Below are 15,888 nucleotides of genomic sequence, written 5' to 3' on the forward strand. Positions count from 1 at the left end.
GGCAAACACTAGAGTACTAGTGCCTGCCCACCCTACCCCCTACTCCCAGGGGAAGGGCTCAGAACTTCTGGATCTATATTTTAGTCCCAGCTATTTTAGAAAACAAATTCTTAGATCTCAGGATATGAAGATATAATCTAGCCTAGAATTGCTACTATATTGAGTTACTTATGCTTAGTTGTTATTCTATAAGATAATTTCTACTTAATATTCAATAATTGATTGATTCAAAAGTTGTACAAGATTGTTGGGTTTTGTTTTTTTTATTTAGTTATATCGTAATTTCACTTATTTGTAACATGCAGGAATATAACAAAAATGAATTTCAATGGTATAGGGAATCCCTTTCCCCAAGACAAATGCAAATTACAATCTATCAACAATTGTTGCTAAATTTTAGGGAGTTGTCTGAAGCACATAGATATTAAGTGATCCATCTGCCCAGATCACATAGCTAGTAAATGCCAAAAGGGATTAAAATTTTTAAAAATTTCCATCTTATAACCAATACTGTATATTGATTATATAGGTTCTAAGGCAGAATAATGCTAAGGGCTAAGTAATAGGGGTTAAATGACTCCCCTAGAGTTGCACAGCTAGGAAGTGTCTGAGGCCAGATTTGAATCCCCTCTCTGGGTCTGATTCTATATCCAGCGAGTCACCTAGCTGCCCCACAAAAGGGATTTTGAAGTCAAGTCTTCTAGATTCAAATGGCCTCTTACTAAAAAGTAATATATAATCAAATTAAACATATGTATAAATTAGAATGTCTAATCTATCTAGAATTAGAAAGATGCAATACAGCCCCTGTAAACACATGTAAATAATATTTTTTAAGCCCTAAAAAATCCAGGCCACTCTGCCTTCTCAGTTCTTTTGCGATAAGGTAAGCAGATTCCCTCATTTGCCTAAAATTCTACAGGGTCTTTTCAATCTTTTGTCTGAACTCTTAGATATCCTCTATTGGTTCCTTATTTTTGAAGTCATCACTACAACACAGGCAACTCCTCTACGATTTAAGTGACTTCTTCTTCCATGGTAATCTATAGCTTCACTGTCACGTTTTATTGTAGGCAGATGCTTTGTCAACACATCTGAAAACATTATTACATTCATCGTATTTGAGCAAGGAGAAATATAATTTACCATTATTGAGAGCAGTGATGGGCAAACTTTTTAAAGAGCAGGCCAAAGGAAAGGAAATGCTCATCTGTCAGTCTGTTTCTAAGGCAACTCTTTTGAAGTTTCATTTTTTGTATCCTACTCATTGTATTCATCAGATTAGGAATAATGTCACTCTGCTGGATAGAACATTTCAGGGGTCTGCATCTGGCCCGCAGGCCATAGTTTGCCCATCACTGGTTTAGACAGTTTAGGGACTGCCATCTGCAGTGATGGAGGGAATACCTTCATGTTCTTTCCTTTGAGATAATGGACCCATCGGGAAAAAAAAATGAGAACATAGTCAAGAGTCAGTATACGTTTATTAAGTACTTCCTATGTGCAAGGTACTATGTTTAGTGTTGAGGATGCCAAAAAAAAAAGATAATTCCATATTCTCAAGAAGGGCACAGTTATTAGAGGAAGACAATACATAGAAGGAAGCTTTTACAGGAAAATATTCAATGTGAGTATATATATTTGTTAATTATTAATCTTATAATGATCTATTATTAAAACTAGCTGAAAACAATTTGTATAATGAGCGCTTCATTTTTGATTAGTAGCTATATAATATAGATATGGATATATACATATAATATATGTAGAGAGATATGTATGTAAAATAGAGTAACTTGACACAATTAATTCCAGAAAAAATACATGTTATAGAATTTCCATACTTTGGTTTTTATTGTTATTTTACTTGTTTTTTAAAATGTCAATTAATTAATTAATTTTTAACCATTACCTTCTGTCTTAGACTCAATACTTTGTGTTGGTTCTAAGGCAGAAGAGCAGTAAGGACTAGGATTTGGGGTTAAGTGATTTGCCCAGAGTCACACAGCTAGGAAGTGTGAGGCCAGATTTGAGCCTAGGACCTCCCATGTCTAAGCCTGACTTTCAATCCACTAAGCCACCCAGCTGCCCCCTATTAATTTTACTTGTTAAAACAGCTTTGGTTTCTATTTAAGTTTTTTAAAGCTGCTCTTTCTGTCTAAACATAAAATTGTTATGGGATAAGTGATATAAAGTGGTAGATGACAGAATCAAACAAAATAGTTTGGCGCTTTTTATTATTATTACAGATGTGTAATAAGACTTTGTGCCCTGAGGCTTTATTCATCTAAGAAAATTCTTTCACCTGCTTTTTTTGTGAAGGTGGAGCTTTGCAAATAGATATGGAGGTAGTTCTTTATTGTCTATTAAGAGTCATGTGTATTGAATTTCATTAATTTTGATTTAATAATGCTTTGCTATTTAATTAAAAGCAAGAACTTTTAATTATCTAGTAATCTATCATACAAAAGTCATTCTGTATTCACTGTAGGACAAAGGTCTCCTTAGTTTTGCCCATATTCATTAAGCTGATAAGTTCATACTATTTTTTTATGTAATTGACCATTTTAGTTTGAGTAAGTTATGTACAACATTGTTAAAAAAGATCTAGACTTATGTGACCTTATGATAAATATATTACCTGCCAGAGATTGTCAACTTTGATGATCTTGTTCAGACATTGATTTTTTCATCAACTTTCTTATATACTAATTATATAGCTACTAATAAAAAATGAGATCCTCATTCTAAAATTGTTTTCAGCTAGCTTTAATAATAGATAATTATGAGATTAATAATTAACAAATGTGTTCAACTGGAGTCTTGGAAATCTAGTATATTTTGTATAATCAAACTATTTGCTTTAATTAACTATAATACTTAAATATGTCAAAGGTCTATGATTTCATGGTATGGCTGTTCCTTCCACTGGTGCAGATTGTTATCACTCTATTCCTTAATAGATAGTTATATGAGTTTATAGATTTAGAGGAGGAAGTGACCCTAAAGGTGATCTAGTCCAAGTCCATTATTTTACAGATGAGGAAACTGAAGGCCATAAAGCAGGAGTACTTTGCCCCAGATCACCCAGTTTACAAATGATAATGTTGATGTAGCTGAAAAAAATAGCGCTTGGTGGTCAAAATTATAGCTAGAGACTCCTCTTAAATTAGCTAGGCTCAGAAGGTAGACATAAAGGCCAGTATCAGAATAATAGCCAATGTTTTTCCTGTCTTGTTAGCAGGATACCCTCCTGGCCTAACCATGTCAAATCCTGGAAGATTGACTGTAATGATAGGTTCATATGATCATCATTATTAAAAGCTAATTTATTTAATTAATTAATTTAGATTATTTTCCCATGGTTACATGATTCATGCTCTTTTCCTCCCTTCCTCCCACCCCCTCCCATATCCAACTAGCAATTCCACTGGGTTTTACACATGTCATTGATGATCATCATTTTTTTAGACAGTTTTGAAGCTCTTAATGTGAATTATTTCATTTGCTTCTGATAACAAGCTTGTTAGTAGTCAATACAAGTATCATTATACCCATTTTGCAGATGGGGACCTTGGAATTTATGACTTGTTCAAGGTCACATAGCTAAGTGGCAAAACACTATTTTAAACCAGATCCCTTGACTCCAAGTTAGGTATCATTTTTTATTTCCTAGTTCAGTGCAACATTACCCACTACAGTTTGAAATTTGTTACAAAAAAGATACTTTTTATAACATAGATACTTAAGAGCACAGATCAATTTTATCCTTTTACTAATAGTACCACAAAGACCTTGTTGTAACATTGCCTCACTTATGATAGTATCTCTCAATTTTAATTAAAAAAAGCAGTATAGTGAATTATTTGGTACCCAAAGAAATATAGAAAATATTTGTGTATGTATGCCTCAGTATTTCATAGTAACATGATTTCCCTATTGTATGTACTCCCTATAGTGATATAGTTCCTGATACCTTTACAGTTTAAGATGGTCTTCAAAAGCTATTGTGATAAAAAACGTCATCAACCAGTATCAGTCTGTTTGTGGGCTTCTTCATGTTTAGTCTAACTGGTCCTCAGACGTCAGACATTAAGTACATCACTGAGACTTGACTTGTTGCCTTTTGTAAGTGTGGAACTGAGGTAAATCAAGGATCACCAAGCACTCATCTTGGAAGGGACTGGAAGCCGACCTCAATACTCACCCACATACACTTTCCAAATTGTTAGAAACTTCCAGGTGGTTACAGAATACAGACATATCTTTCAACATTTTAAGGCAACTTCCTCAAGGCATTAGAATGAGAGAGAGAGAGAGAGAGAGAGAGAGAGAGAGAGAGAGAGAGAGAGAGAGAGAGAGAGAGAGAGTGTGTGTGTGTGTGTGTGTGTATGTGTGTATGTGCTTATGAGGTTTGTGAAAAGACATGGAACAGAGTTACTTAGGGTGAGAGAGTACCTACATCAGTGAGATAATAGTATCAAAATATACCTATGCATAGAATAGATTTATCCTGCTTGTATCTTGTTCATGCATAGTTGTTTGTATGCTATCCTCTCCATTATTAGACTATGAGCTTCTTGAAAGTGTTGACTATTTTTTGCTTTTTTTTAAATGTCTTCAACACTTGGGTGAGCAAAAAATGCTAGGTTGCCTGACTGATTTTATCTGTTAGAAAATTTTCATCCTAGACTGCTTTTTCTTGACACTTAATGTGCTTCAGATCTAATTTCTAGGGACTTCAGGCTAATTGTAGTATTAACAAAAACAAAATACAAATTGACAACATGAATATGGAGGGAAAAATCATATAACAAAAGCTAAAAGTAAAATTTCATTGATTATTTTATTTAATTTGATCTCAAAAGTATAGCTTTCCTTCTTTCATTTAGCATAGATAATTGAAAGATCATGGTGTTCACATTGCCAGTCAATGTCCTCATTTGATGACTACTAAGTTTTTCTTATTTTGAGTTAAAATACTTAAACATCAAGATAAAAACTTTTTTGAATATAACTTAGAAATAAATTTAAAGAAAAAGTTGAGAAACTTCAAATGTATTAAATTTCTTCCTTCAAGATGGCATCTATTAGTAACATGCATGTATCTGATATATTTAGAACTCTCAGATTTATTTAAAAATTACCCAAAAACATTTCCTTCAAGCTTTTGTAATTTTTAATGCAGCATGAACAACTACCAGAAATTACTTATAGATATTTTCATGAACATTTTTATGTCTAACCAAGCTTCAAAATTAATTAGATTTTTTTAAAATTTAGATTTAAAAAAAATACCTTATTTGTAATTTTAGAATCAGCACTAGGGTTCCAAGGCAAAGAATAGTAAGGGCGAGTCAATGGGAGTTAAGTGACTTGTCCAGGATCATACAGCCAGGAAGTATCCAAGATCAGATTTGAACCCAGGATCTTCCATCTATAGTCCTGGCTCCTAGTCCACTGAGCCACCTAGCTGCCCCCTTTATTTAAATTTTTAAAAAAATTTTACTCTTTCAAAAGATTTTAGGACATACATATAATGAAATAAATCAAGTTGCAGTAGGAAAAAGATAACAAGTGGAAAATTATTTATATAGAATTTTAATTTTAAAGATTCTCTAGAAAGCCTTTTCACAAAATTGGCCTCAGCTGGCTCATAAGAGAAGAAACATGGAAGTACAAATTTTAAGAGTCTAGGGTAGTTATATGTAAAGCAAATCTCTAACAAAACAGAACTTGATTTTAGCCAGCTGTCTCCAGTCAAGTATTATCTTGTTCCATTGAGGAGGGGCAGAGATGACCCTAGATTCTCATCAGCTTCTTTAAAGCTGGTTCAGGGTTATTCAAAATCTGGTAGGTCTTACTCCATTGAACAGGCTTTAAATTCTGGAGTGGTAAAGTACTGTACTGAGAGCTTGGACCACCATGATAAACTCTTACAATTTTTTTTCATAATAATTCATGAAGATAGTCACTAAGGCATAGAGAGATGGCATTCTATGTCAGAGGAGGGTGTTCAGTTTTAATCCTGATGAAATTATTAGTTTTAAAATAAAGCTTGTTAAGTAAGGAAGCCTTGCAGTAGGATTGGAGTAGATTGTGCATTATTAAGGAGCTAATGAATTTTCATTTTTTTAATTAAAAAAAACTTTAGAATAGTATCAACTTTTGCAATAACATTTTAAAACAGTAAGTACCTAATGAAAAATAGTTGATGATATATGACATATTACTTTTCATGCTTTGAACTTGATATATTTTTATGGTTTATCATTTCTAAAATTTTTTATTTACTTTTATTAGCAAGATTTTTTGAAGAATGAACAAAATCAAGAAGAAATGATACTGGATTTCCTTTTGGATCTCTCCAGTCAATGTGGAGTTTCATTCCCACGTACCCCAAGTGGAACATCTTTCCTGTTCACATCTAGAACTTCTCTTCATGCAGTTGAAGATCATTCATCTATGGATGTAAAGTCTTTGTGGGATGATATAAGATTGCACCTTCGACGCTTTTTACTGAGCAAATTACAAAGTCATGATAAAGTAAACAATTCACCGCACACTATTTCATTTAAAACACACTGCATCCAACAACTTTTATTTCTTTATCCAGAGTCAGAAGTTTTAGCCAAATACCAAAGCCTACAGAATAAAATGGTTGTTCAACTTCTAGAGAACTGTTTTTTGTCTTACAACAGAGAAGCCAATTTAGATACAGTGATGCATGGATACCAAAATTCAATACTTAAATTATGCAAAATGATCAAACAAGATTTTTATGTACTAAGTGAAATTTTAGCTCCTTCTTCAGCACTAAAATTCATTAATGAAACTTATCTGGATTCCATTAAGGAAGAAATGACAAATTTTCTGGAAAGATTTTGTGAGCTGCAATTCAAAGAAAATACTGTCCATGTGGTTAAAACAGGCAGGAGTTCCAGCAAACACAGAGGAGCAGTGCATGCTTTGGGTTTGTACCATTTTAAGTTTTGTTCTTTTTAGTTAGTCCTCCTTAAATCTGTACTTCTTCTGTATTCTTAGTATTTTACTAATTCTCATGCAAACTCAAAAATAAGTCAGAATTCAATGGTATAAGATTTTACACATTTGAATGCATTCCTTTGACTGAAAATCTAGTTACACTATGGAAATGCATTGATTTTCCCCACTATTAAATTAGTAAAAACTTTGGAAATGTGAGATATACGTATAATCAATAAGAGTATTTTCTTGTGGTTATATATGAAAAAATTATGCAGATACAACTCTCTTATAGATATATATTTAAAACTTGTAGTTTAATAATTTTCCGTAATAATAGTCATGGAGATAAATTGTTGAAGACTCAGAACATATTAGTCTTCCCTGGACTTTCTTTGAATTAACTAAAGTTGAAAGTTTTGAAATTATACACATTAGTTAAACAGACCTAGTATATTTAATTAGAGAAGTCATAGGTTTCATATAGTGATTGGGCAGCTATAGCATGAATATCATTATTCATTTATAAATTCCTACAAATATTTATTTTTAGCAAAAATTGATTAAAAATGGAATGATAAGCAATTTCAGAATTTTACTCAGAAGACTTGTGTCTAAAAGTAAGTTCTTGCTAGGTAGCACACTCTTTTTTTGATAGGTAGTTTTATATAACATTCCACTGATGAAGGAATACAGAAGGAAAATGTAATTTTTCTTAAAAATGAAAATGAAAAATTTAATTTGCTTAGTGACATATTTGATGAAAAACTCAGGTATAATCTTAATATGTTTTTATAAAAAACTTTTGCATTCAGTCCCTGAATGTGGACTGTTAAAGAATGAGCCAGACTTTTTCAAATATTTGTCATTTTCTTCCTTCTAGGCGAAAAACATGGATCTTTCAACTCAGGGGGCCAATTATCTCTATATTTTTGTAAGGGAGCAGAGTGACTTAGAATTAACATAGTTCTGGAAGTGACATCAGAGTTCATTCTAAAAGAAGAGCATGAAGATAAATGAAAGCATTTAATTATAACAGATTTTCATTGAGAATATTTTCTTTATAAAGCAGAGGCACAAATGGCTTAACAGAGCTACTTGTAAAATTCAAATAAAACAAAATAATTTATTAGACACTGTATTCTTGATATTTTGCTAGATAATAGAAAAAGAGGCAAAATGTTTACAATGGGGGTGTCCCAAAAGTCTTAGTGCTATTTTTAGCTTTAATATTTGTCCCTGCTGTCCTATATCTTGTTGCCTTATATGGTAAGCATATTATAGAAAACATCCCTAAAGATCTTGGCTACTTGCAGAAATTAGTTAGGGATAACCAATGGATCTCCTTTCACAATAAAATTTTAAATGATTAAAATAGGCTTACAAAGAAAAAGTTACATTAAAATACAGTTATAAAAATTTAAAAACAAAACAAAACAAACCTACAACCCCAAATTAAGAACTCTTGGTTTAGAGAAATAAGTTTCAATCTGTTTTTGTTTTGTTTTGTTTTGTTTTTTAAACCCTTGTACTTAGGTGTATTGTCTCATAGATGGAAGATTGGTAAGGGTGGGCAATGGGGGTCAAGTGACTTGCCCAGGGTCACACAGCTGGGAAGTGGCTGAGGCCGGGTTTGAACCTAGGACTTCCTGTCTCTAAGCCTGACTCTCACTCCACTGAGCTACCCAGCTGCCCCCTCAATCTGAATCTTAAGAATCCCATGACTTTATGTTGTAATGTGGAATTTAAAATAATTATAGCAATGGAAGAAACATTTAATATTAAATATTAAATTGTATCTGTCCAATTAATTCCAGGACTTACCCCCAGAAGCTTAGCCCAGAGGTTGAGCATAGAGAGCCAGAAAATAATACTATAGATTCCCAGATTTCATGAATTTTAAAAATTTAAAATTTAAAAAAATTTAAAAGTTTGGTGGATCTTGTGTCATCCACTGTCATAACTTTTATTTTGAAAGAGTGTTTGTTGCTCACTCTAAATTCATTTCCTTAATAAATGACTTAAAATATTGTTTTAATTGAATTTTCAAATAACTGGTTTCTGTTCTTATGTGAATTTCTTTCACTTTCCTGGGTTACTCTGCATCTTGTTATGAAATAGCTATGTATCAGCAAAATTTTTTGTTATGGTATATTTTGTGTCATTATAAGATATAGCATATTTTTGCAGAGTCATTTGAATTAGGGCTATCAGTATGCAGTTTAAAAGCAAAGAGACTTTTACCTAACTGCTAAAACATAAATCTTAATGTATTTCCTAAGTTCACTTATTTTCTAAAATTTTTATATGGAGTACTTTGAAAAACTTCCTCTTGTTTATAAAGTGTTTTCAAGATAAAAGTGTCACATGTACTAAATATCATGTATAATATATGATTCATGTGATTGGAATCCATACAGGTTGTTTTGGCATTTCAGGACAGATGTTAATCTTTTTTTTCCCTTTGATAATGTTTCTGACTTTTGCATAGTGCATATGTGGCTGCACACATAGCTAGAGGGAGACACAGAGGGAAAAGGCAACTGTGAACTCTTTTTTGGAGTAATGTTGGATGTGATTGATAAACTAGTGAGGCAATAGTAAGGGGCTCACAGAGTAGGGAGAAATGGAGATAACCATGCCCATTTCTATATAGGCTCAAAAGATCCTCTAAGTATTGATTTTTTTCCCCATAAAAGCAATGTTGCTTAAGTATAGTTATGTTGCAGTGATGGATGCCAGTTCCCTGAATCAGAAATTTCCAGTGGCTGGAAGGGAGGGAAGCTGCAGAGAAATGCTAGTGAGAATAGAGGAGCCATCTTGTGTTTTCAGCAATGGTGTTCAGCCTGGGCCACCTTGGGACCTAGTCTGCACCTGAAGTCTGAGATGCCTTCGATCGGGTACTATTCCTTATGGTCCATGCCAGACCTGAAAGCTAGAATGTTGGATAATAGGATACTGACTTTCTCTAGCCCCATGATTCAGACTTTGGATGGGGAGGCTATGACTAGGGCAGAAACTGGCATCAGCTCAGTATCTTTGCCAAGAAAACCTCTCTTAAAGAGTCAGACACAACTGAAAATGACTGAATATGCATTAGGCATTAGACCAAACAAAGTTCTCAGTATATTTAAATGTGATATTTGCAATAAAAATATAATAAATTCCACAATCTTTATTCCAAGGTAGGTTTTTTTTTAACACTGCACTACTATTTTTGCTTCATGATTTCACTCAAAGTGAGAACAAATAGCTTTATTGACTGATACTATTTTATGTAGTTTGAAATTTGGTGATTCTAAACCCCCTTTATTTTTTTCTTTTATATCAAATAATTCTTTTTTTATTCATTCATTTTTTATTAATAGAATTTATTTACGAGTGTCTTGGCCCCTCACTCACTTCCCCACATCATAGAAGGCATTATCCGGGAAACAGATTTACATAATTTATATATGTGTATATGTCTTTCATGTTCTATTTATCAATTCATTCTCTGGAGGTAACATTCACAATTTATTCTTCAAGTATTAAATCTTTAACTGTGTCTAACATTCTTTTGGTTCCCTGTTCATTTTGCTTTTCATTATTCTGTGTAATTCAAAATTTTTTATAAATTAGCCTGCTCATCATTTCTTATGGCTCAGTAGTAATTCATTACAATAATTTACCACAATTTGTTTAGCCATTCCCCAATTGATGGACATTTCCTCAATTTCTAGTTCTTTACCACCACATGTTTTGTAATATATAGGTTCTTTTCCCTTTTTACTGCTCTTCTTGGGAAATAGATGCAGCAAATAATATTGCTGAGTCCAAGGATATACGTAATTTTATAACTCTCTGGGTGTAATTTCATATTGCTCTCCAAAATAGTTGGATCATCTCACAGCTCCACCAACAGTGTATTCATGTCCTCGTTTTTCTACATTCCCTCTTGCATTTGCCATTTTGCCTTTTTGTTCTTTTAATAAGTCTAAGGGGTATGAGATGCTCCCTCAGAATTGTTTTCATTTGTATTTCTATAATCAATAGTGATTTAGAGCATTTTTTACATATTACCTTTATATGGCTTTGATTTCTTTGTCAGAAAATTATGTATTCATATATTTTGGCCATTTATTAATTAGAGAATTGCTCTTGTTCTTTTAAATTTGACAAAATTATATATTTTAGATATGAGACCTCTGAGAGGCTGTCTATGAAGATTTTTCTCCCAATTTTTTGCTTTCCTAATAATCTTGGCAGCATTTGTTTTATTTGTACAAAAACTTTTCAATTTAATGTGTCCCCTTTATTGTTGAATGTTTTCATTATTTTACTTAAAATAAGTTTTATCTATTTATATAAAGTTAGCCCCTTGGTAGTTTGGATTAGCATTAAATATATAAATGAATTTCATAGCCTTTGGAACAAATAGTTCTCATCTACTCATTCTGTCGGAGAAAGTCTTCACATGCCTGGGCATAAACAGAGTTTGTGTGGGTTACTCTCATCCCGGTTTATCCCATTTACTAAGATGGTTTTATTGGAGTTGTGCCTACTATGCAGGCTATAGCTTCTTGGAACCACAGGCTAGAGTTGAGTGCCAAATGGTCATCAGATAAGCAGCTCTGAAAAGGACCTGGCAAGCCCTTACACCAGAGGTGCTAGTCCTTTCTGAATATCATACTTAGTAAGTGCTTAATGAACTATCCATTTATTTATAAGTGTTGATCGTAGTTTAGTAGGTTAATTCCCAGATATATTATGAATTTTATAAGTATTTTAAATGAAATCACTCTATTTCCTCTTAATTTTATTAGAAAAAGAAAATCTAATTAATTTTAGGTGTAATTCATATGGTGCTAATTTAATGAAGATAATTTCAATTAATTTTTTCATTTCATTTCATTCCATACATAAACCATCTGATCTTTAAATAGACAAATTTTGCCTACTTCTATAATTATTCCCCCATGTGCCTTTTTTTGACTTATTGCTATAGCCAATGTTTTGAATATTTGTTTCAAAAATGTATGATAATGGTCATCCTTTATATATTCCTTATTTGATTGGGAAAGTTTTTCATGTTTATCCATAACAAATAATGCTAGCTCTTTGTTTTAGATAAGTGTTTTGATATTATTAAGAAAATGTTTTCTATTCCTATTTTTAGTGCTTTTTTTTTTTAAACCCTTGTACTTCGGTGTATTGTCTCATAGGTGGAAGAGTGGTAAGGGTGGGCAATGGAGGTCAAGTGACTTGCCCAGGGTCACACAGCTGGGAAGTGGCTGAGGCCGGGTTTGAACCTAGGACCTCCTGTCTCTAGGCCTGACTCTCACTCCACTGAGCTACCCAGCTACCCCTAGTGCTTTTTAATATAAATTAAGTGCTATATTCTATATCTACTAATAGAATACTTTTTTGCTATTTTTATTATTGATATAGTTTATCATACTTATATTAATATATTAAACAATCCTTGGATACCCAGTGTAAATGCAGTAGGAGACTAGTGTAGTAGTCTATACTGGAGATGATGAGGGCCTGAAATAAGGTAGTTGTACTTACAATAGGGTACAAGACAATATCCAAAGTTGTTCGCCTTTTTATTATATCTCAAAAGCTCTGAAGTCCTCAGAATAAGACTTTCCAGAGCAATTTAATTAATTCTCTCAAGTAAATGGAAATCTGGCAATTTTGCATAAAGATCAAAAAGACCTTATTGAAATCTAGTCCAAAAAACAAGAAATTGTAAGTTAGATTTAGTCCAATAACTTTCAATGGTCAGCCCTCCCCACTTGGCAGTCTGGATGATTTGATCTTATTGCTGACCTTCCATCCATGATTTGAGCAAAAGAGGCTGATTTTTGACACCAGGGATTCTTAACCTATTTTTGTGTCATGAAACACTTTGGCGGTCTGATAAAAAAGCCTATGAATCTCTTCCCAAAATAATGTTTTAAAATGCATAAAATAAAAAACATAACACTAGAAGGAAACCAATTATGTTGAAATAAAGTTACTAAAATATGTATTTTTTGAAGTTCATAGCCCCCAGATTAAGAATCTCTACCCTATACAAACCTTTTGATGTAAGGAAAATCAGCCCAGTAAAGAAGAGTTCTAGGGACTATTTAGGCCAAGATTAAAAAAAATACTATACATAAAAGGGAGAATATTTACAGTGTTCTCTTAGAAAATTGAATAATTAACAGGATTCCTGAAGAGTTATTTACTCTTCCTCATTTTTAGCTAAGGCCAAACTTGATCTCTTTTTGACCACAAAACAAACAAAAAAAATCCAATTAATAGAGTCCCTCTGGCAAAGGGACTTTGTCTTGTTTAATTTCTAGAATGGACCTCATAACTAACTCCAGTGTTTTTCCTAGTTATAATCTATACATAATCAACTGCTTCTCGATATTTCAAAGTAGATTTCCATAGGCATCTCAAACTCTACATGTTCAAAAAAGAATGTGCATCCCCCCCCTTACAAATTTCTGTATTTCTGTCCAGAGCACCATCATTTCTCTAGTCACTCAGGTTCACAGCTTTGTAGGCTTGATTGATTCCTCATTTTATTCATCCCATATATCTGAGCCCTTGCCAAATTTAGCTTACAGCTAGGCGATACTGTTGATAAAGACACTGAATCTGAGGTCAGGATGACTTGAGTTCAGATCTGGCCAGCTGTCACTTCATCTGGGCAAGTGGCTTCAACTTGCTTACATTACTTTTTTTTTTTTTTTAACCCTTAACTTTCGGTGTATTGTCTCATAGGTGGAAGAGTGGTAAGGGTGGGCAATGGGGGTCAAGTGACTTGCCCAGGGTCACACAGCTGGGAAGTGGCTGAGGCTGGGTTTGAACCTAGGACCTCCTGTCTCTAGGCCTGACTCTCACTCCACTGAGCTACCCAGCTGCCCTACATTACTTTTTTCCAGTGTCAAGAGGAGATAATGGTAGCAACCTATCTGCTAGGATTGTTTTGAGGCTCTTATAAAGGATATGCTATTTATGAAACACTGGCACAGAGCAGACACTTAATAAGTAGGCAGCTAGGGTAGTATAGTGGATAGAGTGAAGACTCCTCCCTCTGAATTCAGATCTGAACTCAGACACTTACTAACTGTGTCTCTGGGCAAACCACTTAACCCTGTTTGCTTCAGTTTCCTTTTCTGCAAAATGAGCTGGAGTAGGAAATGGCAAACTAGTATCTTTGCCAAGAAAAACCCAAATGGAGTCATGATAGGAATGAAATGATTGGACAACAAAAGGCACCTAATAAGTGCATATTTTCTTCCCTTTCTTCCATCTCTCTCCTCAACATCTCTCCTACTTCTTTTCTTCACTTACACAGCCACAGGCTTAGTTCAGCCTTTTATCAGTTCATGCCTGAACTATTACAATAGTCTTTAAATTGCCTGGAATGTTTCCATATTCCAATTTATCCTTTTCATCAGAGTTGACAAACCATATTCTGAAATGCAACCTGACTCAGATTAAAATATAATTGAGAAATACTTAACAAAATAAATAAAACGCAGTAAAACATAGATAATATTACATTTTAAAACTAAGTCAATATGTAGCCTACAGGGGCCCTTATGAATGATTTAGTGGCCTCCATTTCTTTTTTTTTTTTTTTTTTTCATTTCCAGTTTTTTTTTTATTTTTTTTAAACATTTATTAATATTCATTTTTAACATGGTTACATGATTCATGCTCCACCTTTCCCCTTCAACCCCCTCCCCCGCGCCCCCCCCCACCCTTGGCCGATGCGCGTTTCCACTAGTTTTGTCATGTGTCCTTGAACAAGACCAATTTCCAAATTGTTGGTAGTTGCATTGGTGTGGTAGTTTCGAGTCTACACCCTCAGTCATGTCCACCCCGACCCATGCGTTCAAGCAGTTGTTTTTCTTATATGTTTCCTCTCCCGCAGTCCTTCCTCTGAATGTGGGTAGCGTCTTTACCATAAATCCCTCAGAATTGTCCTGGGTCATTGCATTGCTGCTGGTACAGAAGTCCATTACATTCAATTTTACCACAGTATATCAGTTTCTGTGTATAGAGTTCTTCTGGCTCTGCTCCTTTCGCTCTGCATCAGTTCCCGGAGGTCTCTCCAGTTCGCCTGGAACTTCTCCAGTTTATTATTCCTTTTAGCACAATAGTATTCCATCACCCGCATATACCACAGTTTGTTCAGCCATTCCCCAATTGAAGGACATTCCCTCCTTTTCCAATTTGTTGCCACCACAAAAAGCGCAGCTATGAATATTTTCATACAAGTCTGTTTATCTATGATCTCTTTGGGGTACAAACCCAACAATGGTATGGCTGGATCAAAGGGCAGGCATTCTTTTATAGCCCTTTGAGCGTGATTCCAAATTGCCAGCCAGAATGGCTGGATCAGTTCACAACTCCACCAGCAATGCATCAATGTCCCAATTTTGCCACATCCCCTCCAGCATTCATTACTCTCCCCTTCTTTCATTTTAGCCAATCTGCTAGGTGTGAGGTGATACCTCAGAGTTGTTTTGATTTGCATTTCTCTAATTATTAGAGATTTGGAACACTTTCTCATGTGCTTATTGATACTTTTGATTTCTTTACCTGAAAATTGCCTATTCATGTCTCTTGCCCATTTATCAATTGGGGAATGGCTTGATGTTTTATACAATTGCTTTAACTCCTTGTATATTTGAGTGATTAGACCCCTGTCAGAGTTTTTCGTTATAAAGATTTTTTCCCAATTTGTTGTTTCCCTTCTGATTTTGACTATATTGTTTTTGTTTGTACAAAAACTTTTTAGTTTAAAATAGTCAAAGCCATTTAATTTACATTTTGTAATTTTCTCTAACTCTTGCTTGGTTTTAAAGTCTTTCCTTTCCCACAGATCTGACAAGTAAACTATTCTGTGTT

At 33.8% G+C, this 15,888-nt stretch overlaps 1 protein-coding gene across 2 annotated transcripts in view; it reads left to right on the forward strand.

The window, feature by feature from the left end:
- The window catches only part of KIAA0825 (KIAA0825 ortholog), a 463,565-nt gene that overhangs the window by 23,487 nt on the left and 424,190 nt on the right, over nt 1-15,888 (forward strand). For both annotated transcript variants that reach the window (XM_044662785.1, XM_044662793.1), the window contains exon 3: nt 6,304-6,973. In XM_044662785.1, the coding sequence (XP_044518720.1) occupies nt 6,304-6,973 (670 nt within the window). The remainder of the gene's footprint in view (nt 1-6,303; nt 6,974-15,888) is intronic.

This window comes from Gracilinanus agilis, chromosome 1 (genome assembly GCF_016433145.1).
Source record: "Gracilinanus agilis isolate LMUSP501 chromosome 1, AgileGrace, whole genome shotgun sequence".
Classification (NCBI taxonomy): domain Eukaryota; kingdom Metazoa; phylum Chordata; class Mammalia; order Didelphimorphia; family Didelphidae; genus Gracilinanus; species Gracilinanus agilis.